Here is a 22661-nt window from a genome sequence, read left to right as displayed (position 1 = left end):
ACAGCATCCGCGCCCCGGGACATGCCTTCTCGGCCCTTGCCTCTGTCTGCATGTCGCCCTCTTCCTCTCCCATCTCGCATGCTGCGATGGAGCAACCCTCAGTCCTGCAGGTCTCGATCGCGTGGTGTCGTTCGCATGGGGGCGATTGCATGAGGTCGTTCGCGTGGGGCGTTTGCACACTATCCTTCACCATTCGCATCTGCTCGGTCGAATTGCCCGATCTCATCCCGGCATCTGACACCCAGCACCATCCGATATCCAGCTGTGCTGAACCGCGCCGCCGGCTCCCGCTCCTTCTCCGTCGCCACAGGAACCCCTGCTGCCCGGCCATGACCAATTTGTCCTGCTGAACCATGTCATGGAGACCATCGGCATGGGCCGGTATCAGTGGGTGAGTCACCGGCCCGCTGTCGCCGACTCGCCAAGTCTGCAGCAGCAGCATGGAGACAAGCCGCCGCCATCCCTCCACCAACCCGATTCGCTGAATCCTTCCTTTTGCTTCTCGCCCCACTCCAAGTTCATTTTTGCCTGCTGTGGCATCGGCTGGCTGGCAGACAACATGTGGATTCAAGGCATTGCCGTCATTCTGCCGGCTGTCCAAGCCGAGTTCAGCGTCTCGGATACCTGGATCGGAGTCACCATCAGGTGTGCTCCTCTCATTCGCGATGGCCGCCAGTGCTGCAGCTGCGATCGTCATCCTATCCCACGTTGCTATCCTATCCCACGTCGCCATCCTATCCCACGTCGCCATCCTATTCCCGCTCACGCCGCCGGCCATCGTCCCCGTTTCCAGCTTCCTCTTCATCGGCATGATGATCGGCGGGCTGCTCTGGGGCCTCGTCAGCGACCACTTTGGTCGTCGGCCGGCATTCATCTACACCCTGCTTCTCGGCTCCGTCTTCGGCATCCTCTGTGCAGTCACCGGCTCTTTTACGGCGCTGCTCTTCTGCATTCTCGGTCTCGGCATTGGCGTTGGAGGCAACCTCCCTGTCGACGGTAGGCACTGGACCAACCCCTCATGGCTGATGTATCGGCCACCCCGCCAAGCCATGCTGCCTCATCAGCACCAAGGGTGCCCTGACACTGCGGGCAACGACAACTCACTCGATCTTCAATCATCTGCGCCAGGGGCCCTGTTTCTTGAGTTCATTCCGTCCTCTCGCCAGAACTTGCTGACGCTGCTGTCGTGCTTCTGGCCCATCGGCCAGGTCGTTGCCTCGCTCCTCGGCTGGATCTTCATCCCACGGTACTCGTGTGCATCCTCTGCACCCTGCGACTCGTCCCGCAACTTTGGATGGAGACTTGTCATGGCCGGCCTCGGGCTCGTCAGCACGTCGTTTCTGAGTCTGCGCTTTCTGGGCACGCGCGGTGGCCTTCTCGAGTCGCCAAAGTTCTTGATCAACAAGCAGCGATTCAAGGATGCTGTCCAAGTCGTTGAGTCGCTCTCTGCAGCCAACGGCTCAGAGATCCGGCCACTGATTCAGCCCTGGATCGACCACACGTTGGAGCTGGAGCACGTCGCGGACGCCAGTCATGATCTCGAACAGGCCGCTGTCAGCGATCCTCCGGCGCTGTCTCGGATGTCGGCCCAGATCCGCCAGGCCTACAGCGATAGCCTCACCCACATCCGCGAGCTGTTCAGCCATGACATGGCCCTGTAAGCACCAGTTGTCTCCACACTGCCGGTGGCAAGAACTCTCTGTCGCTTGGACATGTATCAGTCCAAGTCCAGCAACTTTGAGACAACCCCCCCCCATCTCACTCTGCCTCCGCTCTCCGTCCTGCCACGCGAACACAACCCACACTGCAGCACCACCACTCTGGTCTGGCTCATCTGGTCCCTGATCTCAGTCGGGTATGTGGCACATTGCCGATTCTGCAATATGCGGCGCCTCGTTTTGCCAGCATGGCCGTCGAGCCCCAACTCCGCATCCACAGCGACACTTCCGTCTGACAGCCCCTTACATCCTCTTTTGCGCCAGATACACCATGTTCAACGGGTTTCTGCCAAAGTACCTTGGGTAAGGCTGACTCTGTGTCTGCACATCGCTGGACACACAGGTCCGTATGTTCCTTTCAATTCAACGCGACCGCACCTGACCTGAATCGGCTCGGCCATGAACCCTCGTGCAGAAACTCGGGCGAACCCAACAACCCCATCTCGGTCGACGAAATATATCGCAACTATGTGATCACGTCGATATTCGGCATCCCTGGATCCATCATTGGTACGCCCGGCTGCATCTGTGGCACCGCTGCTGCTGTTACGATCAGATCACGGGTCTGGGATCACAGGCTTGCGCCAGCAGTAATGTCTGGACACATGCTAATCACCGCCACGACGGTCCTCGCTGATCTGACTACTTCAACGCGACAGCCATGTATACCATCAATGGTTCGTTCGGCCGCCGCGGAACCATGGCGGTGGCAACCTTTGGAACTGCGGCGTCCATGTTCCTCTTCACGCTCAGTCGCGAACCCACCATGCAATTGGCGGCCAGCTGTTGCACGTCGCTTCTCCAGAACGTCATGTACGGTGTGCTCTACGCCTACACTCCCGAAGTCTTTGTCTCCAAGGTAAAGCATCCTGGCGCTTTGTGGCTGCAACCAGACATTCTCGCACCCACACGCTCGTGCTAACCTGTCTCGATTCACTCTTGTGCCGAACACAGTATCGTGGGACCGCCACAGGCATCGCCGCTGCGCTCGGCCGCATCACAGGCACCATGGCTCCGCTGCTCACGGGCCAGCTGCTCCGCCACAGCCTCTTTGCCCCTCTCTATGTCGGCGCCGCTATATTGACGGCAGCGGGGGTGTGCATGGCGCGGCTGCCGATTGAAACGAGAGGGCGTGCAGCCCGCTGAGTGTTTATTGAGATAGAGGAGCTCGCCCCCGCCCCAGCAACGGCAATCCATCCACCCATCAAAGATAGACAGCACCTCACATCAAAGTGGCATCCATGACCGTCGAGTCTGCTGTTGGTGAGTTATATTGTGTTGCATTGCCAACCAGGATATACTGTTCAGTTTCATCGTGCCGATAGGATGTGGGGGGGGGTTTTGACTCGCTCGGCCCAGTCTCCAGATTTTGAATTCCTCGGCCCTCTGCTTCTCTCTGACCTGATCTGATCTGACCCGACCCGATCTGATTCAACCCGACTCCATCCCGCGTTCACTGTCCATTTGCAAAGATCTCAAATATAGCAATGGCGTTGACTTTGTCCTTCTGCGATTCAAAGTAAAAGTAGTGTTCCTGGCTGCGCGCCGTCCCGGGGTCCGTGATCACCTTGATGCTCTCGGGTATGGCCGTGTCGGGTGTCGCTATGCTGATCTTGGCCGAAGTGAGGTCGATCTGGGCCACCGGGGGAGCAGCGGATGTATCCTGTTTTGGATGTGTCAGTTTCGGACCACGAATGGGTTGTGTCGAGGCGGAGGCAACCCCAGTGTCGAGGTGGAGGCAACCCCAAGGCCACATTTTCACCAAGTGCGACACGCATCCCACAACTGCATCGCACAAAGACACCTCGTGCAGACCGCCTTATCAAGCAGGCGCCATTTGCTGCCCTCAAAGCACATTCTTACCGGGTTATACAGGTTCAAGATCGGCAGCTGAGAGGTTGTTGGGCCAGAGTGAGTGTGGTCAGTACTTGCATCATGCACACAGGATTTATCTCCAGTGCTCGGTGCTTGCATTGGGTCGCCGACTCAGGCGTTGCGTCTCCAGCGCTTGGTATCACTCCCCACAGCTGTCGACATCGCTCGTCCGTTATAGAGTACGAGCGAGGATGCCATCTCGTACTCACAGCGCCAACAGCCCATCGTCTCCTCCAGATCGTCCTGCCAGGGGGCCTGATGGTGGATCCAGCAACTCAGCTCCGGCTTCTGCTCGTCATATGGGACTGGAGTTAGTCGCTTGGCATCGTCGCTGCGGGATCCTCGATCCCAGGGGACGGCAACCATGTTTTGACTCTCGAGGAAGGTCCACAAGCTGAACAAACGGAACCGAAGCATGCACATCGGCGTGGCCTTACACTGCGGCAAAAATTGGCTTTGAGCTCGTCGATTTCGGCCCGCTCCTGCGCCTCGAGCGACCGGATCAGCTTCTGATACATCCGACACTCCTCCATGCGGCGTTGCTCCATCATCATTCGCTCCTGCCGACTCTTGCTGCGGACGACCTCGTTCTGATCGTCCTGCATACGCTTCTGGGCCTCTTTGATGCGCTGCTGCGTCGTCACCGACGACCTCGAAGGATTGTACGATGACGAGCGCCGGGTCAGTGGAGCAGAACAGTCCGTGACGGATGCCGGAGAAGAAGAAGTAGCACTGATCATGACGGAGGCACCGCTCCCTTCGGCCATCATATCACGCGACGGCGAGAGGCGGACCCGGAATCCGATTTCGTTGCGCTGGAACTGGGTGATCTCGACCTTGGCTGTGGCCGTGAGCTGAATGTCGGGCTTGGGGAAGACCTGTCCCAGGATGCTTGCGGTGACCATCGCTTGTCCGCGACGGATCATTGTGGCCTGCACAAAGTATCGAGAGAGTGAGTCCTTGATGGGACCGTGGCCAATATAATACTGGTGGGCAAGGACACTAGCTGAAGCATCGATGGTGCTCGATGGTGCTCGATGGTGTTCGATGGTGTTCGATGGTGCTCGGCTTGAGTCCCATAATCGTCGTCAAATCAAGCTCCATCTGGATTCTCACCTCGGTCGGTACCCAGATGATGAACATGACCTGTCCATCGACACTTGCGTATGCAAACTGGCAGCTGTCCGGCGGCAAGGGTGTGCTTGAGTTCCTCGATGCCCTCGACTCCGTACGAGCCAATGCTGATAATGAAATGGCAGCAACATTCCGCCCAAAACATTCGTCAATACACCGTCGGGTGTCACTCCATCGCGCATTGAATCTCCTGGATCTGCTTTGGCTTCACCGCCACCCAGGGCTGCGTATCTTGGCCGGAGACATACCACAAATCAGTCGACAGGTCGCTCTCGTATGCTGGTGGGCGAGTGGGGAAAGGAACAAGTCCGCGGGAGGGGGATCGGCAGACACCATGTCAGAAACCAAAGGAGCCACGTCGGATATCGGAAGAGACATTATCGGAAAGAACGAGTCCACAGCGAGGACGAGCCCCCACCGATGGGCATCAAATACGCCGCAGCGGAAATGCTGGGCTCGTTGATCGCAACCATTCCCACGCCGTTTCATCTCCTCCCCCGATGCCAACCTAGCGAAAACCAGCTGAGAGATCCGCTCACAACAGCTTCGTACGCCGACACGATCGAGTTGTTGGCTTTGACTTTGGCAATATCGGCCTCCATTTTGGTGCGCGGACGATCAGTATTGGGTTTGCTTCGGTGTTGGGTGCTCGTTGCTATTGGTGGACAATCGGTCGCGGCTAGCCTTGGCGGACGCTCTGTCCATATATCCTCAGAGTCGCTGAAAGTCCCGACGGGTTCGCTCTGTCGTGGATTGCTTTCGAGGGTGTTGCGTCGGACTGAACTGGAAAGTCGATCGATAGGCTGTCCGAAGGTGCTCGGGGCTGGGTGGGCAAGGGTTTCGGTCGGCAGGGCTCCGTTCGCACTCTCGACGGGCTCCGTGGGTCTTTGACGATCTTCTTAGCGGCTTTGATGCGTCGCAGGCAAGAGAAAGTGCGTGGTGGTTCTACGCAGAGACAGCACAGCAATGCAACATATGTGCATATCCAAGGCTCAGACAATGGAGGCTTTGTGCAAATGTCCCTGTGATCAAGAGGGAAGGGCCTGAGTGATTTGGCCTTGCCGCTGGGGTCGGGTGACGTCACAGACACTCGTGGCCGACATATTTCGGAGGGTGCAGGCCCATGCTGATTGCGCCCTCTCGATCGATGGATCCGCACCCTCGATCATTGCCACGCTACTCTTGATATCCCCTCGCTCTTCTCACGACCCTGCCGGATCCTGGATCGCTGCCTCTCCCGGCCGCCATTCACCACCACCTTCAGCCCCCAACATATCGCGAGCCGCCCGAAGCGCACCGCCGCTGCCTCTCCAAGCGCAATCATCTCTCTGGATGGCTGATTCAGCGGTGGGTTACTGACGCGACGCATTGGTCGGGTCTGGTCTCGTTCGCGGTGATGCTGCATCACCACGTCGATATGCTGCTCGAGTCAGAGCAGTGCTACATATCTCTTGGGGAAGCCGCTCGAATCGCCGGGCGTGCAGATGCTGGGCGATGTGCCCTGCCTGCAGAGGCTGAGGGTAAAGCCGAGCACTTCTCGAGGGCCCCTTGCTCCACCGGCCTGATGCCCGACGCTGGCATTTCGCTTCCCACAACCACTCAACGCCATGATATCGCCCCATCACCAGAGCACCCACTGCGATACGTCCAACTTTGGCGTCACCGACGTTCGCACCTTGATCCTGCTTCTTGCCTCGCCCGAGCCGGCCGTCTGCCTCAGCTCGATCGAAGCCCTGACCAAGTATGCGGAAGCAGGTACCGATTGCTCTCTGTCCCCGCGGCGTTCGCTGGCTCCGTCGGTCCGTCGGTCTCTTCAGTCCCGCAATATGCCTTCAGTCCCGCAATATGCCTTCAGTCCGCTGACTCCGCAACCTCCGACTGAATTGCTTCTCATAAACGTTTCTCCTTCGGACACTCTGCCATTCCTCAACTTGTCTCAGCTTCAAAGCACCGGCTGCAGCTGCTGTCGCTTTCGGTGCTGAAGCCGTTTCTGGAGCTCTCGGCGTCCAAGGACATTTCCATCCGCAAGGCCGCTGTGGCTGCCATCGCGGCGACAACAGAGCTATCGCCCAGTAAGCTCGCTTCACGCCTGTCTGGCGTGCATGCAGATTCGCATTGGCGGCTTGGCTTTGCTCTCACCCTCGATTAATGATGCATACCGCCGACGCTTCGATGCTCTTCGGGTTGCGCCCTGGGGACGTTTCGGCCAACTTACTCAACCTTCATAACCACACCGCCCTGACGGCGACATCACAATTCCATCGCTGCGTTCTCCTCATCCCGACGCTCCCGACCGCCTTTCCCACTGCGATTGTATAGCTGACTTTCATCCCGAGATGAGGCAGCCGCATCTCCTCAAGACCCTCATCGCCCTTCTCTCGACCGAGGAGCCCCCAGAGATCCAAGACGAAGCAGCCTTCTCTATCGCCAATCTGGCTCGCGACTGTAAGGCGACTTTGCTCCCTGATCCACTCAGATGCCCTGGTCTGCTTCGGTCGAGTCCTGTTGGTTGATACCGAGTGCATATGCTGGCTATGCCGCACAAGTACTCACTGGTCCCGTCCTCTGTTCGTGTGGCAGTCGCTAACAAATCCGATATCCGACGGTACGGCGGCATCAAGGCTCTCGTCAAGCTGCTCGAGGTTGCGGATCCCGATGCCAAGAAGAACGCCGGATACGCCCTCTCTGCGCTCCTGGACGACTGTATGTTTCAGCAATCGATGTCAGGGTTGCGGCGCAAAGGAACCGGCGTTCCTGAGCAGCAGCAACGAATGAGGGGCGCATCCAAACAACGACCCTCAGGCTGCCCCGTTGTTGCTCCTCCGCGAATCCACAGTCGCTCATTCGCTTCTGATTGCTTCTCGGCGACGACATTGCCAAACACTCGTCCTTGTATGCGACGAACTGCATGGGCTCAGTCTCAAATCGGACCGAGGTTCGATATGTCGGCGGCCTCATTCCCCTCCTCGAGCTCCTGGGCTCAGAGTTCAAAGAGATTCAGGAAAATGCCCTCAATGCTCTCATCAAGTGCGCTGAAGACTGTATGTATCGCGATAGCCCCAAGAGTCGGTTCAATGAGCAGGAGAGCAGGCGATGATACAAACGAAAGGGGCTTGCGTCCAGTTCGATGCTTTATCACTGATGAGCGTCGACATCCTCGATCTCTCTGCTCCAACCGTGACCGCCCCCAACCAGACGCAAGCCGAACTGAAATCCGACGAGTCAACGGGGTCAAGCGGCTGATAGACCTAACAGCCCAGGATCTCCCCGATCTGCACTATTTGATGCTCCACTGCCTCGCCAACTGTTTGAAAGAAAGTACGCAACCGCCTGATTGCGAGCAGCCTAATTGGCAGCAGCTTCTGCCGAGAGTACTCATAATCCCTTGCCACACTGACGACTTTGATGCTCTGCCCTGCAGACGAAACCGCCAATGTGTTTGCAGAGCTCGGAGGTCTTCAGCCGCTGACAAAGTTCTTGAGCGTCGAAGATATTCGCGCCAGGAAGAATGCGTCGATTGCAATTTGCGAGGCCGCCAAGATCGGTATGTCGAAGGGTATCATGACTCGGCACTCTCCGTGCCAGGGGTCGGAATGTGCGGATGATCCAATTGCTTCTCACAATGCCGTGGTGCCTTCATCACAAACGCATCCAGAGCGCAACCAGAACTACCTGCGGGAGATGGGGGCGCTATCGGCTCTCGTTTCGAATCTTGGACACGCTGATCCTGGAGTCGTCAGCCATGCCGCCATGGCAATCGCAGCGCTGGCGCAGACAGGTCAGTTTCGGGGCCGTCTCTGGCCATTTGTGGCTCGATCTCGACGTCGTGGAGACAAATATGGTCCCGAGCCGCACAAGACTAACGCCATCCGCACATCGCTTCTCCTCAGAAATCAACCAGATTGAGCTCAACAAGCTCGGCGTTGTCGAGATCATGATCAAAAACATGGCAGGCGAAGATGCGGATGTTGTCCGACAAAGCGTTGCAGCACTCTCGAGCCTGTGCCTCTCTGGTGAGTCGTCATTCCATTCCGACGCATCGCGCAGAGCCAATTCATACGGCGAGCGATATCTGGCATCTTGCCAGACTCAGTGTCGTGCAACACATGTCACTCGATGCGATTCCTCACAGTGCTAAAATGCGAATCGACGTGACCGTTCGGACTGCGGCTCTAACCACCACCCCTTGATACGACAGCCAAGATTCGATCACGAGTCAAGTCCCTCGACGGCCTTTCGCCTGTTGTCAAGCTCCTGGGATACGAAGACTCGCAGACAGTTGCAAATGCAGCCGAGTGCATCTCCAATCTCTCTGAAGACAGTAAGTAAATGCATCTTGCCAGCAACTGTGGAAGCGGGGCCCTGATTTTGCCAACACCGCTCGAACGAGTCTTGCAATTCTCCGCCGCTTCATCCTGCTCGATGTGGAAATAGAAAGGAAGGTGTTCTTGCTGACTGACATGATGAACCGTTCCGATTGCAGCCACCAATCGTGCAGAGATCGTCAAGCTCGGGGCCTCACTTGCCTTGGTTTCAGACTTGACCCGGGACGACCCCAAGATCCAGACGGCGGCGGCCTTGGCCCTGGCACGATGTCTCCAAGAAGGTATGCTGAAGCGTTTGAGCCGCTGCATAGGGGGCGGCGAGTCAATGCCTGTGCATCACCCTCGACTGCGACGACAGGTGAACGAGGGACAGGCTTGGCCAACTCGAAAGCTCCATGCTCCGTCCAAACGGACAGCTCGTCAAACCACCATATCGTTGGCGCAAAAACTGTCTCGCTGTATTGAACCGCCTATCTAACTACAACAACCCACAAACCCGGCTGCTTCAGCCGAAGGACGCCTCGCTGTCAGCAAGGACATCACAATTGCGCGGCTGGTTGAACTCCTCAAGTCCAGGGAGATCAACGTCTGTCGTAATGTTGCATACGCGATCGCAAATGCAGCCCAGTACGGTATGTGTGGTTTAGGTTTGAGCTTTCTGGAACGCTGCCCTCGCTCCGTACCAGCAGAACCTTGTCTGATTCGCCTCTGATGCTGCCATGGACTCTGGGGATTCCAGAGCCGAACGCTGTTATTGCCTGCCAGCTCGGCGGGATCGAGGCCTTGCTGGCGCTCAGTCGGGATGCCACCAAGAACGCAGTCAAATTTGCCAGCGATGCCCTGGAAAAGTTACTCAATCACCGTAAGTCCATGTCGGCGCCAGTTCCGATAATCACTGTGGTCGTCTGGGCAGGATCTGCATGTTGTGCGTCAACTTGTACATCTGCCGTGTGCCCTCGCACCCACAAGTCCTCGAAACTGACTCCTTTGCTCGGCCGTGTGGCTGTGGGACCGTGGGACTGTGGATGATCCAGAGCTTTCGGCAAAGTACTGGCTCAAGAACGAGCTTACCAGAGACAACATCATCCGCGACGGCTTTTTTGACATGGGTTCGGCTGGCCCCAACCTCGATGCCATCGCAACTTTCCCGTCGATTATGGATCTCACCGCTCAGGCGGTAGACAAGCGGCGCGAGGTGATTCTCGTCGATGCCACCCAAGATCCAGCCTTTGAGAGTCTGATTCAAGAAGCTCGCCGGGAGGGCGTCCTTGAGAAACTCAACCGACGCGGCAGAATCGAATACATCGCCCGCATTGTGTCGAATGCCATGGGCGGCCCCATCGACGTCGACCGGCTCAGCGAGGCACCATACAAGTTCAAGATCACCCAGACAAAGCTCAAGCTCGGTACCAATGTCCTGCCCATTGGATCGATCAGCCAAGGGATCTTCTACCACAGAGCGCTTCTCTTCAAGGCCTTGTGCGATCGGATCGGGCTTGGCCCCTGCACTCTGGTTCGTGGGCACTACAACCGCGGCTGGAATGTAGTCGATATGAAGGCACTGTCTCTACGGCAACTGGTGACGGTTCCCAAGAATACAGGCGCCCGTTCTGTCACCAGTGCCGGGAGTCAGCGATCAGATGCCCGGCAGTCTTCGGCCGGCAGCCAGCGCGGAGGCGGCTTGGTGACCGCCAGTCGATCCCACAGCACCGCCGACACAACGCCGGTCTTGACCGTTCACCTTGAGGAGGACTCTGAAATCGACCACGCCATTGTGGATCTGATGCATCACCCCGGCCGACTGCTTCCCCTTGGTAGCCCCGATGCCGACGAGTACCAGCGCATGAGTTGAACCAGTGCTCACGAAGCGAAACGGGATACGTGTTTGCCTCCGATAGGTTCTGTTTTGGATACGAATACATACACACTTGTCATTCACAATGCCTCATCCACTGGTTGTGCTCACGGTGCCTCGAGGCCGAACGACTCGTTCGCTCCGAGTACTTTGATGTCCGAGCATGATCTCGGTATATCAGCCATTCATTTCCACAATCGGTGGTATCTAGCTTGGCATTCACTGCGATCATGGTCATCGAGACCATCACTGATCAAGACCACAGCATCAATCCAGCCAGGTTGGCCCTGTATTCATATCCGCGCGGCTCGGATGATGCCGTCACTGCGTCAGGGTGATTGGTTTGTCGGTATCCAAATGACACAATCCAACGACACAATGCAGACGGCGACGTCAATACTCCGGATGGGGTCGCCAGCACGTATGGTCCAAAGTATCATCTGCCTTTGCCAAAAACCCTTGCTTGCATGTCCGACGCTTCGAGCACCCGCCCAAACTATCTATCGCTGTAACTACCGAGTCTATGAACACAAGCCTCCCAAGCGCCTTCCTGGACCAACTCTTGGACACGATCAACGTCATGAGCATGCGAGTCTTGCAGGATAAGGCCCGAACCGACTCAAAGCCCTGGCTCACGCGCCATGACTCCAAGCAGGACTCGTCGTCGTATCTGAGTCTCGCAAGTCCAAGGGCCTCGACGGCTTCGTCAATCGGCTCTCGGTGGACCCCTCAGACCCGATACCGCTGCACTTGTCTTCAGCCGACGTCCAGCACCCGCGCAGAGTCGCTGGATCTGATTGCACCAATGGTCCATACCAACCTTCCACACTCCCTGGCCGTGACCATCGCTCGGGTTGAAAGAATCTGGGGTCTGCCCAACTCGGCCTTGGCACACCAAGAGCCTGACCGCCAAGTGCGCTCCTGTGCCGAGCTGCTCGAGTCGAGCGGTGCGGTCTATGCGCCGTCGGTTGAGCATGCCGGCGAATGCTACTACAGCTCCGAAAACATAGCCCGTCGTGGCTCTGCGCGGGTTATGGACCAGTACATCTTGTGAAGACGAGCTGTGCGAAGCGAGGCAGCGGAGGCGATATGAGATGGCCGTTGCCGCTCGTGGGACCTGAATACAGATACAGCGTGTTAAGGAAAAAATGAGATACATCGTCCCATTCCGACAACCATATCACACACCAAGCCGAGTGGATCTAGTCATTTCCCTGAGCGAGTGAGGAAGGCGCAGGGCAAAGAGAGAAATTGCTGGTTTGGGTGCCGATCAAAGCCGTCCAGCCAGATCGGTCAACATCAACCGATCCACAAGCCATCTGCGTGTGAAGGTGTCTCGTTTCAGAATACGATCGACAGCGCTCGTCAAAGCAGCAAAGAACGATGCCGGGGTTTGTGGCGACCATGCCAGGCACTAGGTGCTCGCGCTGTTGTTTGTGCCGCGTGTTGGCCCCGGGTCTTGGCTGGTTCGACTTCATCTCGACGGCCTGCTGGTCCTCCCACCCAGCTGCCGCCATCGCCGGGCATCGTCGCAGCCCACCCAGCAAACCCGTATCGGCATCACCACCGCCACCAGCCTCCCTCGCAGCGCCAAGATGGGCGGCACACAGAGCTACTTCACCCCTGAAGTCCGGGAGCATCTCCTTGGACGCACCATCGCCGAGGTGCTCCCTCTCAACAAGCCGCTCGTCCGTCTACTGCCGAGCGACACCCTTCTGAGCTGCTTGCGGGTGAGCCTGGCCACTTGCACCGTCCTGCCCGATGCACGCATGTCCCGGCGGCCTCCGGTGTGACTCTGTCGATGCGAATGGATTGGCTCAAGCACGTCTCGGGTCTCATGCCTGCTGTTTGCTCAGAAATTTCGCAGCAAGAACATATCCTCGGCGCCTATATGCTGGCCCAACAATGGCAAGTCCGTTGCACCTGTCTCGCTGCTCTGTGGTGGAAGCCTTCGTCTCTGCTCCTCCGAGGCGACACTGTGTTCCAACCTGTGAGCTTACCCGGCCGCATCGACTCCCTTCTCCCACCAGAGTTCCAGCTTGTAGATATCGTCGATATCGTAAGTGTGTTTCGCAGTATGGGATCTGCTTGGAACTGATTGGATCTGCACAGCCTCTGTCTTCATAATGCTCCATGCGGATGTATAATGGTCAGGTCGGCCACGCCTGATTCTCACTTTGGCAAGGGAGAAGTCGGCGAGTTCCACCCACTCACCCGCTCGTTTGCCCTCCGCTCTACCCCCCGGCACCCTCCGGGATCTAGTGCAAGTATCTGGTGGGTTGAGTCGCATCCAAGTGCACCGCTGGCTTGTCAGTGAGGCGGCCCGGATGCGTCTCATAGACGAGTGATGCCGCTGGCTGTTGGTTGAGCATATCTGACTCATGCTGCTTTGGCACACCTCCAGCTTGAGTGCGCACACGGCCTGTCGGCTGACGAGCTCCAGAAGCAAAAGAACAGGATCCTCAATGTCCCATGCAGCAAGCTGGCGAGTATGTAGCGGCTGGATCAGCTGTGCTGGGCGACGCAACTGGATCGATGGTCTCGACTCTGAGGCCGAATAGCCAGCTCACCACAATGCCTTTGCTGTCTTGGACACGGCCGCTCTGGACAAAAGATTATTCGGGTCGGAATCCAACCATCACCGTCCACGAGCGAACAACCATCCGCGCCGTCATTCCCATGCTGCAGAACAACAAGAGCCATCGGCTCGCCCTGGTGGACTCTGACGGCGAGCTGCTGCACATAATCTCGCAGATGAATATTGTCGAGTTCATGCTGCTGAATCTGGATACCCTGTAAGTCAGCTTCCTCTGGCTGGCAGTGTCCGCGAGGCAGCCGCAGCGACTGGTCAGCTGCAGCGTCGGGGGCTCGATGCTGCCGGGTGGGACGCATGCTACCGGGTGGAGCTCATGCTGCCGGAGTGAAGCTCATGCTGTCGGAGTGAGATCCGATCGCCCCCGTGTTCATCCCAAGCGTAGACTAACCAAGTGTGCCATTTCGGCAGACACCCGAGCCCCGACGAACCGCTGACGAGGCTCAAGTTTTACGGAACCTCGCCGGTTCACTGCCTGCAGGAGGACGCAACGCTTACAGAGGCGTACCAGGAAATGATTCGGAGTGGCTTCACGGCGCTGCCCATCATCAACATCAACCAGGCGATGACAGGCAGTCTCAGTCTCAAGTCGGTCAAGGTATATTCGGTGGCGCTGCATTCTGGCGATTCATGCGGTGCTTGTCTGATCGGCACACCCTGCATCATGGAACCGGGACTGAGGCGCCTTGATTACAGTTCCTTACCGAGGACGATCTACAAGACATGCATTTGAATGCCAAAGCGTTTGTGAAGAAACACTATGTATGCTCGCACCGCTTGCTCGCATTCCTGGAGACTTGCATCGCTGCCTGCATCGCTGCCTGCAGAGCCATCGCCTCCATTTCTAAGCACGATCCGGCTGCGCGCTTTCCAGGAGAGCGAAATCTGTGGCGAGTTCAGCATGTCGCTCCGCAACCTGCTGCGGTCCATGGTCGTGAACGTCCGCAATCACATTTTCTTCCTCAAGGACGGCGCCATCCCAACCAGGGTCATTACCCCATCTGATATCCTGAATTACATGCTCAACTACTGACCGGCGCCCATGCTCATCGCCATTCCGCGCCCCCATCGCCGTGTCGGGCCATCCTTCCATCCGGCGATATGGCTGACTATTCCCAAACTGCGCGCCAAAAATAATCAGAATCCGACAAGCGCCAAATCAACGATTCCTTCCCTTCCCTTCCCCTCCCTCGCCTTCCCTCCCTCTTCATCTATGTCCGGTGCTTTGTCTGCACCCATTCTCGCGTCGCGATCACCTCGTCAATACAGCCTTGGGCAGCCAAGCTTATAGAACTTTTGCCGCTGTATGTGCGCCTTTGAGTGCTCGCTCGTTCTCCGATGGCGATTCCGCTCGCCGATTCTATGGGTTGCAATGCGCTGCGGCTGATTCTAACCAACCTTGTGCCGCACTTGCAATCGGGGCGCTTTGGCTGCTCATCACACTGCTCCCGTCCGCCACACGCTCGACTCTGCTCCTGCAAGTAGCATTGCCTCGACTGCCATATAAATGGAGTGCCTCAAAACCCTGGAGGACCTCATGGTCCTCGGCCACAAACTCAAGGTGCCCTTCCTGCAGCATCTCTTCCGATCGTTCGATCCGCTGAGCTCGTCGTCCCTCGACACGGCGATTCAGTACTTTCATCTTCGCGATCTCGAGTCCGCAGACTACCGCTCTGCATACCACCAGCTATGCGACTGGTTTTACGGCTGGAACGTCAGTGAGGAAGCCAACTCCGAAAGCAATGGCATCCTCTTTGGCTCGGGTGATCTTTTGTCGAATAATTTCGCCGACGACGGCGGCCTCGGGAAGGGCAAAAAGGATGCAAGCCTGAGAATGAAGCGGATGCCCCGCGACATTGACATGAACGACTCCACCGAGCGGGCAGAGTGCGAGCGCATCATCAAGACGTTCGAGACGCTCTTGGGCCTCTCCCGACGAGCGCTGAAGAAGTACTACCTCGACATTGAGGAAGAGATCCCGCGCGTCGGCTCTGGCCTCAAGACCCTGACCGGCAACTTTGCCTTGGCGACTGACCCAACCACCCCGGGCAGCCAGGACGTCGAGAAGATCTGGCAACGCAACAACCCGTCCTCAGACGAGGGCGAAAACGACGCGGAGAAGACTGCCTCCGATGGCGAGGAGGGCATGATGGACCAGGACGGGTTCGACGAGGTCATCAAGTCGACCCGCAAGAAGGGAATGGTTGTTCGGCGCACGACCAAACTCGAAAGCAAGCCCAAGGAACGCAAGGTCAAGTCCCCGCATCGCCGCGACTCGGATCTCGACGCTCTCCAGGATCCCCAGTTGGGCAAGCAAGCCATGATGCAGCCTGAGGAGGGCCGGATTGCCGGGAGCCCGCGGGTTTCAAGCGGAGAAGACCATACCCGGCCGTCCACGGGGCGTCCGATAACGACCCCGGGTGAGGCCAAGCACTCATCCAACGAAGGCTCTGCCGAGCTCTTTGAGCAGAAAAACATAAGCCTGGACACCAAGACAGGCGGCTTTTCGCTCGCCAGCAAGCCGGGACTTGGCCTTATGCGCAAACCTGACCAGGAGGATGTCAAGAAGGCCGTCCAGCGCGACATCAACCACGTCTACGTCGAGGTCGACCACTCGACCGACTATACGCTGCTGTGCATCACCAATGTCATTGTCATCCTGGGCTTTGCCGAGCTGCTGGGCGACAGAGATAGATACGCCAAATTCTCTGGGCTCGCCCAGGAGCTTTGCTCGGACTTTGTCTCCAATACCCTCAAGACGGTGTGGATTCTGCTGCATCGCGAGCTACCCGATGGCTTGACCCTGGCTGAGCTGCACGAACTTTCCAGCCTGAAAAACAAGATCCGGGCCATCTTGGAGCTCCGGGCCGCCGACGGGCGGGTGCCGCGGTTCCGCATCCGCAAGCTATACAAGAAGTTCACGCTGCTGCACGAGCTCTTCATGGGCACCGACATCCACCTGTTTCCAAACTTTCTTGTGGCCCATAAGGAGGGTACCAAGTGCGCTCAGTTTTCCCAGTTCGATCCTTCGATCTGGCTGACGGGTGGATACGACTGCATCATCCGGATCAACGACCTGCGCCCGCCACACACCTGTCTGTCGCAGTACGTCGGACACAAGTCGATTGTCACGGATGTCCACTTCACCAAGGACGACGCCTTTATCGTGTCGTCGTCGTATGACCGCACCGTCAAGGTCTGGAACTCGCAGTCAGCCTCTTGTGAAAAGACCCTGAGTGGCCACAGCGATGCCATCAACTCGAGCGACGTCAGCTTCGATAGCCGCTACATTTGCTCCGGATCGGCCGACTGCACCATCCGGATCTGGGATTTCAACACGGGAGACTGTCTGGCGACGATCAAGAAGCACCAAAAGTGGGTCAAGGTCGTGCGATTTTCGCTCGATGCCCGGTACATTGCCAGCGGCGGGCTCGACAAGAAGATCTACCTGTGGGACATGCGGATCATTCTGAACTCGCGCTCCATCACGCACACGCGAGTCTTTGAGAACCACCGTGACTACATTCTGGACCTCGCCCTGCACCGAGCCAACCTGCTGCTGTCGACGTCGCGGGACATGACCGTGCGGCTGACGGATTACCTTACGGGCAAGGAGCTGCACCACGTCTCGCTGGCGCCGTCGTGGGCTTGCACGGTGTCGTTTTCAAGCGATGCCGAGTACTTTGCCACGGGCTCGTTCGACAACAACGTCCTGATCTTCCGGACGCTGGACTTTACGCAGGTCCGGCAAATCCGGGTCTTCAACATGGGCATCATGTGCGTGAGATTCCCGCGGGATCTCAGCAACATTGTCGTGGGAACGACGGAGGGATTCCTGCAGCAGCTCCCGCTGTAAAGCAGCCCTGCACGCGGAAACTGCACTGGCGCCGGCGGCATATCAATAGGAGTGTTTTCCATACTTGTGCGCTGTCGATGCCAAATCGGCTTTCACCTGGCTTTCGCCTGCCTTTCGCCTGGCTTTCGCTTGGCTTTCGGGATCCTGCCCGCACCGCCACACTGTTTGGATCGCGATGTGACACACGGCCGCGTGGCTGTGCGGCCCCACCGCGTCGCGTCCTTCCCGGTTTGTCTGTCTGCTGGGTTTCCAGTCGGCATTGCCGTCCTGCTTGAGGCTGTTCGTCTTCACCAACCATCTGCCCTCCTATCGTGCCAACGCCGCCATCGCTGCGAGCGCTGCCATCACTACCATGCTGCCGGCCGCCCTTGCGCTGCTCGCAGTCTCTGCTTGCCTGCTGCCCCGTGCCGACGCCGTGCCGGACTATTCCCTGGACTCGGTCGTCCGCTTCAACATCCAGAACGAGAGCGACGCCACCCTTCTTCGCTCGTTCCTCCAGAGTCGGCACAACGACCTGCACACGGCGCTGTGGAGCCACTCCATCGGCATTGGAGCCGTCGATGTGCAGCTGCCGGTTCGGGCAGAGCCCTTGTCGATTCTGTCGCAGATCGACAATACCGTCTACATCCCCAATGTCCAAGCCGTCCTGCAGGAGGACAATTTGGCGCCGGTTCCTCGGATCTTTGCGGCAGCCACGAATGCATCGGTCCCAACAGCCAGCACTTGGCGCAACTCGTCGTTCTTTGACAACTATCAGAGCTACTCCGACATCATTGCCTACTATGAATCGCTTCCCAACCTCCAGAAGACAAGCATCGGCCTCTCGTATCTGGGAACACCCATCTATGCATTCTCCTTCGGCTCGGGCTCGCGCAGCATCTTCTATCAAGGAGGCATCCATGCCCGGGAGTGGATATCGCACGTACGATTGCCGGCATGCCTCAGCACCCAAGCGAATAGTACACGATGTGGGACTCCCTGTTCGACTCTGTGGTTGTCCCCAACTTTGGTCTGGGAGGAGTGGGGCTGGCTTCGTCCCTTCCAGGTCCCTTTCATGGGCTAACAACATCAATCACAATGTTCCCCAGTCCACGACCGCCTACATCACCAGCTCTCTGGTGCTGGACGATGGCCTTGCAGCGACGCTTCGTTCTCAGTTCAAGTTCTTTGTGATCCCAACCCTCAATGTCGATGGTGAGAGCGCATCGCCTGGAGCTTTTGTTTCATGACCGGAGCTTTTGTTTCATGACTGCCTGCGTGCTCATCCACCACATCGTCCCTGTTGTCATTGCTCACACCGGCTCTGTTTCATGGACAGGATATGTAAGTACGACTATGCCATCGGACCGTGTGATTCGAAAGAGAACGTCCCGACTTGCTCCTTGGCCGACAAGCCCCAGTGCCCTGAGCCAAAGCCGTTAGCATCGTCAACTGGTATTGGCGACTTGTAGCTGACTGCTAATATTCCCCGGGCACTCCCCAGAACTACACACGAACGGTTGATAGAATGGTACGATGCTCGATTATTCCGTGCCCTTGCATCAACCCGCGGCCATTTGATTCGAGTGAGATTCCTGCTTGGAGTCGACATCAACTTCGCGTGCCACCGGGGATAGTGTCGGCTGTCTTGCCCAATACTAATGATCCTGGCTTGATTCGAACGACAACGTCCGTTGGCCTGCAGTGGCGCAAAAACCTTGAGCCAAACAACGGCTCCTCTTGCATCGGCACCGATCTGAATCGCAACTTTGACACTGCCTGGGATCAGCCTGGTCATGGCATCAGTCCCTGTGACGAGGACTACTCGGGTCCGTCAGCCGCATCCGCCACTGAGACACAGTTGCTCAAGACGTTTATCAGTGGTCTGCCAAATCCTTTTGGCCTGTGAGTTGAGGGCCGTCCCAGCATCGTCTCCCGTCATATGAGCGTTCAAAGAGCGCTCCGCTTGTACCGTTTTGCCCACACCAAGTTCGCTTGCTAATGGATACTCTGTACATGGCTCTCCTCGATCTTCACATAGGATGGATTTCCACTCGTAGTAAGTTACGCTAGCACCGTCCACACCAGCCTCGCTTTGAGACCTGTCGGCAGCGATTGAGTGGTGCAGCATCCCAGTGACTGCCGCATCAATCTTGCTCGATGGCATTGGTTCTGACATGACTCTACATCTGTGCCTCGATTTTTCTTATGCATCTGCAGTAGCCAGCTCTGGATGTATCCCTACGGAGCTTACTGCAACAGGACAATCCCTGAAGGTCCACTTCTTCAAAATGCGAGCATCATTGCCACAAGCATCATCGCTAACCGAAGCAAGACGTACTATCAGTACGGACCTACCTGCAACACCATCTACCAGGCCTCAGGCACGCTGTTGGACTATGGCTATGTGAGCGGCAATATCAAGGTATGGCTCACCGCGCCATATGATATGTGTGGATCGAGACTCCCCCCTCCTGCAGTCAAGTGTATCTCTGGTGAGCTAACCATCGCAATCGAACTTTAGTACTCCCTGACTGTCGAGCTGCCCGACCAAGGAACCTACGGTACGTCGTGCATGCACCGAAACACAGCATGTCTTGTTGTAACCGCACGACGCCTCGACGATCATCGGGCCCCATGGCTGTGCTCACGCTGGCAATTTGCATTCACTGGCGGTCTGGCCTGGAATGCCCTCAGGTTTCCTGCTACCTCCGTCGTTCATTCGTTCCGTTGGCGAGGATACGACCCAGGCTTTCGTTGCCATGTGGAGCTATCTCAACGATCCGTCCAGCGCATCGGTCGTCTCCAGTCCCGCCGCAGCCAGCCATTCCAGGAGCACAACATTCTCGAGCACGGTGGCGCATTTCATGGTGGCATTGCTCGCTGCTGCCCTCCTCTCCCGTCGCATTATATGAGTCGAGTCGCTGCCCTCTGTAACGAACCAAGCGGCCTTCCTTCAGTGTCCAATAGCAAGGTTGTGCGTTTCCACAACAGATATTGCTCTGAGCCGATGTCGTCTATTTCTCCATCCGGAACAGCCTGTGGGCGTTCTCGGTGGTGATCTGGGCGACCTGGGCGACAGGGATACCCTTGATTTTGGCAATCTCACAGGCGGCCAGAGCCAGATTGGACGGATGGTTGGGGACGCCCTTCTCTGGGCCGAGGGCCGGTGCATCCGTCTCGAGCACCAGGTTGGTCAGCGGCAGCTCCTTGACCAGCTTCTGCAGATGCGGCGAGCGAACGACGATGGGAGCGACCGAAAAGAAGGCGCCGTGCGAGCATGCTTGCAGCGCATGCGACGGCTTGCCGTCAAAGGCATGCAGCAGCGACGACGCAGCGACGTTGTTCTGGATGACCATGTCGACAGCATAGTGACCCGCAGACCGCGAGTGGATGTTGAGGGGCAGCGACTGCGACTTTGCCAAATCAATGTGCTTCTGGAAGACTGCCGCCTGGACCTCTTTCTGCTGCTCGACCGATGCGATCGGAAGGAGGGTGTTCAAGATGTGGGGCGAGTAGTCCAGGCCACACTCGCCGATGCAGACGACCCTCGATAGCGCCGAAAAGTCGAGGGCCTCCAGAAACGCAAACTCGGACAGCTGGATGGATCGCGGCTGATGCGGTGCGATTGGGGTTTCGGTGAGCGTCGGCAGCGGGCCCTTCTGGACAGGATGGAGTCCGACTGCAGCGTGGATCACGGCGTTCTTCTTGGCCAGCATCTGCACGGTCTGGATGTCGTCCGGGAACTCTGGGACAACAACGATGGCCGAGACTTGGTCGCGCTCGGCCTGCAGCACGATCGCATCGATTTCGTCACTCTCGAAGTTGGGCGGGTAGAGGTGCGCATGGCAATCGACGAGGGGCAGAGCCAATGGATCCATACTGGAGGCGAAAGATCGACGGCAGGGGTGGAGACGAGCGGGCCTTTCTGGCGCAGAGGAGATCAATGCAGCCGAGGAAACGGGGGCGCTCGCGCACTTCAGTCGATGCACCCATTGCTGGACGACGGCACCGGATCTCACAGACGCAATTTATTGGACGGCAAGCTGACAGCTTGCCCGGTGCCAGCGATGCTATTTGTCTGGGTGCCAGCAATGCCATTCAGGACTTGAAGATGCCGCCGATTGTGTTCTTGAGGACGCCGACGCCATATCCAAGCCAGCCCTGTTGCTTCCGAGCATCGGTGCCGTTGATCTGTCCCCTCCACAGCTCCTTGAAGACCTTGCCCTCCTTGATGGTCTTGTCGACAATGTTCTGCACATGGCAGGTGTTCACGCGGCCATACCAGATGCCGGTTCCGTTCTGGTAGATGATGATGTTGCCGGCAAACTTGTGTCCTGCAAGTATAGATGTGAGTTTTGGGCGTCAGCACGATGTCATTTGATCGATTCAGAGCCGATCAAAGTAACGGGCTGTCCTCGCAGCAACAGTTTGGTTGCTCAGATCCAAGCGGCGTTCACGGTGGAGGCTGTGGTTGATGTTGCGCCAAAGGCTTCGACTACCGCTTCGATTTCTCCTGAGACAGCGATGGCGATGACAACGCTGCTACCTCCGCGACTCAACGTTCTCGCTGTGGAGATTGCAGACTTGGAGGCTTGGGCCAGAGCATCGAGGAAACGGCGTATCGTCCTTACCTCCAAAGTGGCTGGCGCCGAGAACCAGGACATCGTCGGTGAGACCCTCGGAGGCCAGGACTCGCTGGAATTCTTGGATGAGCATGGGACCAGCAACACCACAGCGCTTGTCTCGCTTCTTGTGCACACACACCAGAACGACGGCCTTGTGGGTCAAGGGCTTCGTCTTGGCCTGCAGATGCTGCACGGCAGCATTCTCGCTGCCTTCCTCGGCCGGCGTGGGCTTGAAGAGCTCGGTTGTGATGGCGTGAACGTTTCCAGTGGTGATGTCGGAGACACGCAGCATGTCCGGCAAGACGATCATGTCGGTGCCTTCGGTGCCTTCCGGATGCCAGTCGTCCGATTCCTCGACGGCCGTGACGATGGTGCGGTATCCGATCGAGTCGCGGTGAGCGTTGATGGCGTCTTGGATGAGGGTGGCCAAATGATCAGGCACCTCCTCGAGCCGCTCCTCCCACTGGGTGCCCTTGCCCGTCCGAATAAGAATGTGGCGCTTGTAGGGCTTGACCGAGCCATCCATAGGCTCATCCGAGATGGTTTTGGCGAGCGATTCGGGCAGCTGGGGATGGAGCCGGCATGGCAGATCGCAAGTCAGACAGGGATCGGTGGTGAACTCGGGCTCGGCTGCGATGGCGACTTGGACACTGCTGGACATGGCGGCGGCAGATGGGATTCGGCAGATCGAGAAGAAG

At 57.6% G+C, this 22661-nt stretch overlaps 7 protein-coding genes across 7 annotated transcripts; 4 read left to right on the top strand and 3 right to left on the bottom strand.

Moving 5' to 3' along the window:
• Positions 1-66: 66 nt before the first annotated feature.
• BJ171DRAFT_150570 (major facilitator superfamily domain-containing protein) lies at positions 67-3119 on the top strand. The gene is made up of 10 exons (XM_053105783.1): positions 67-110; positions 263-391; positions 518-645; positions 794-996; positions 1129-1657; positions 1811-1855; positions 1983-2021; positions 2134-2228; positions 2378-2577; positions 2673-3119. Exons 2-10 carry the CDS (start codon positions 359-361, stop codon positions 2862-2864), a joined length of 1464 nt encoding a protein of 487 aa, XP_052965448.1. The 5' UTR covers positions 67-110; positions 263-358; the 3' UTR covers positions 2865-3119.
• Positions 3120-3171: 52 nt separating this feature from the next.
• Positions 3172-5329, bottom strand: BJ171DRAFT_476008 (uncharacterized protein; the record flags this gene model as incomplete). Its single annotated transcript, XM_053108809.1, has 7 exons — positions 3172-3381; positions 3515-3558; positions 3803-3968; positions 4031-4656; positions 4710-4834; positions 4976-5006; positions 5236-5329. The coding sequence occupies 7 exons, from the start codon at positions 5327-5329 to the stop codon at positions 3172-3174; spliced, it is 1296 nt and encodes a 431-aa protein (XP_052965447.1).
• Positions 5330-6190: 861 nt separating this feature from the next.
• On the top strand, positions 6191-10993 carry BJ171DRAFT_569062 (armadillo-type protein). Its single transcript, XM_053113554.1, has 14 exons — positions 6191-6482; positions 6668-6799; positions 7047-7172; positions 7308-7430; positions 7646-7768; positions 7923-8045; positions 8149-8271; positions 8383-8505; positions 8618-8740; positions 8926-9048; positions 9211-9333; positions 9562-9684; positions 9792-9914; positions 10087-10993. The coding sequence occupies exons 1-14, from the start codon at positions 6335-6337 to the stop codon at positions 10902-10904; spliced, it is 2454 nt and encodes an 817-aa protein (XP_052965446.1). The 5' UTR covers positions 6191-6334; the 3' UTR covers positions 10905-10993.
• Positions 10994-12379: 1386 nt separating this feature from the next.
• On the top strand, positions 12380-17410 carry BJ171DRAFT_562286 (uncharacterized protein). The gene is made up of 10 exons (XM_053113260.1): positions 12380-12637; positions 12764-12815; positions 12938-12966; positions 13170-13181; positions 13312-13396; positions 13522-13702; positions 13912-14098; positions 14197-14262; positions 14375-14488; positions 15014-17410. Exons 1-10 carry the CDS (start codon positions 12503-12505, stop codon positions 17354-17356), a joined length of 3204 nt encoding a protein of 1067 aa, XP_052965445.1. The 5' UTR covers positions 12380-12502; the 3' UTR covers positions 17357-17410.
• A 237-nt stretch (positions 17411-17647) lies between these two features.
• On the top strand, positions 17648-20328 carry BJ171DRAFT_510503 (uncharacterized protein). Its single transcript, XM_053111498.1, has 9 exons — positions 17648-18278; positions 18445-18550; positions 18675-18679; positions 18840-18866; positions 19041-19240; positions 19377-19394; positions 19556-19760; positions 19860-19899; positions 20033-20328. The coding sequence occupies exons 1-9, from the start codon at positions 17709-17711 to the stop codon at positions 20248-20250; spliced, it is 1389 nt and encodes a 462-aa protein (XP_052965444.1). The 5' UTR covers positions 17648-17708; the 3' UTR covers positions 20251-20328.
• Positions 20329-20352: 24 nt separating this feature from the next.
• Positions 20353-21264, bottom strand: BJ171DRAFT_600210 (putative deoxyribonuclease TATDN3-like protein; the record flags this gene model as incomplete). The annotated part of the gene is made up of 1 exon (XM_053114993.1): positions 20353-21264. The coding sequence occupies exon 1, from the start codon at positions 21214-21216 to the stop codon at positions 20353-20355; it is 864 nt and encodes a 287-aa protein (XP_052965443.1). The 5' UTR covers positions 21217-21264.
• Positions 21265-21436: 172 nt separating this feature from the next.
• On the bottom strand, positions 21437-22624 carry BJ171DRAFT_425555 (Sucrase/ferredoxin-like-domain-containing protein; the record flags this gene model as incomplete). Its single annotated transcript, XM_053107727.1, has 2 exons — positions 21437-21672; positions 21970-22624. The coding sequence occupies 2 exons, from the start codon at positions 22622-22624 to the stop codon at positions 21437-21439; spliced, it is 891 nt and encodes a 296-aa protein (XP_052965442.1).
• Between the last annotated feature and the right edge of the window lie 37 nt (positions 22625-22661).

The sequence above is a fragment of the Polychytrium aggregatum genome (assembly GCF_025602895.1).
Source record: "Polychytrium aggregatum strain JEL109 chromosome Unknown BJ171scaffold_25, whole genome shotgun sequence".
NCBI classification, from domain to species: Eukaryota; Fungi; Chytridiomycota; class Chytridiomycetes; order Polychytriales; genus Polychytrium; species Polychytrium aggregatum.
The sequence above is the reverse complement of the archived record's forward strand: the minus strand, read 5'-3'. Positions and strand labels throughout refer to the sequence as shown.

Coding starts and splice junctions, on each gene's coding strand:
- BJ171DRAFT_569062 (XM_053113554.1), top strand. CDS start 6,335: ATGATATCGCCCCATCACCAGAGCACCCACTGCGATACGTCCAACTTT. Junction 6,800..7,046: donor GACAACAGAGCTATCGCCCA/GTAAGCTCGCTT, acceptor GCGATTGTATAG/CTGACTTTCATCCCGAGATG. Junction 8,046..8,148: donor CGCCAACTGTTTGAAAGAAA/GTACGCAACCGC, acceptor TCTGCCCTGCAG/ACGAAACCGCCAATGTGTTT.
- BJ171DRAFT_150570 (XM_053105783.1), top strand. CDS start 359: ATGGAGACCATCGGCATGGGCCGGTATCAGTGG. Junction 1,658..1,810: donor TTCAGCCATGACATGGCCCT/GTAAGCACCAGT, acceptor CCCACACTGCAG/CACCACCACTCTGGTCTGGC. Junction 2,022..2,133: donor TTTCTGCCAAAGTACCTTGG/GTAAGGCTGACT, acceptor ACCCTCGTGCAG/AAACTCGGGCGAACCCAACA.
- BJ171DRAFT_562286 (XM_053113260.1), top strand. CDS start 12,503: ATGGGCGGCACACAGAGCTACTTCACCCCTGAAGTCCGGGAGCATCTC. Junction 12,638..12,763: donor CCCTTCTGAGCTGCTTGCGG/GTGAGCCTGGCC, acceptor CTGTTTGCTCAG/AAATTTCGCAGCAAGAACAT. Junction 13,397..13,521: donor CCCATGCAGCAAGCTGGCGA/GTATGTAGCGGC, acceptor TCTGGACAAAAG/ATTATTCGGGTCGGAATCCA.
- BJ171DRAFT_510503 (XM_053111498.1), top strand. CDS start 17,709: ATGCTGCCGGCCGCCCTTGCGCTGCTCGCAGTCTCTGCTTGCCTGCTG. Junction 18,279..18,444: donor CCCGGGAGTGGATATCGCAC/GTACGATTGCCG, acceptor AATGTTCCCCAG/TCCACGACCGCCTACATCAC. Junction 18,867..19,040: donor CACGAACGGTTGATAGAATG/GTACGATGCTCG, acceptor GTTGGCCTGCAG/TGGCGCAAAAACCTTGAGCC.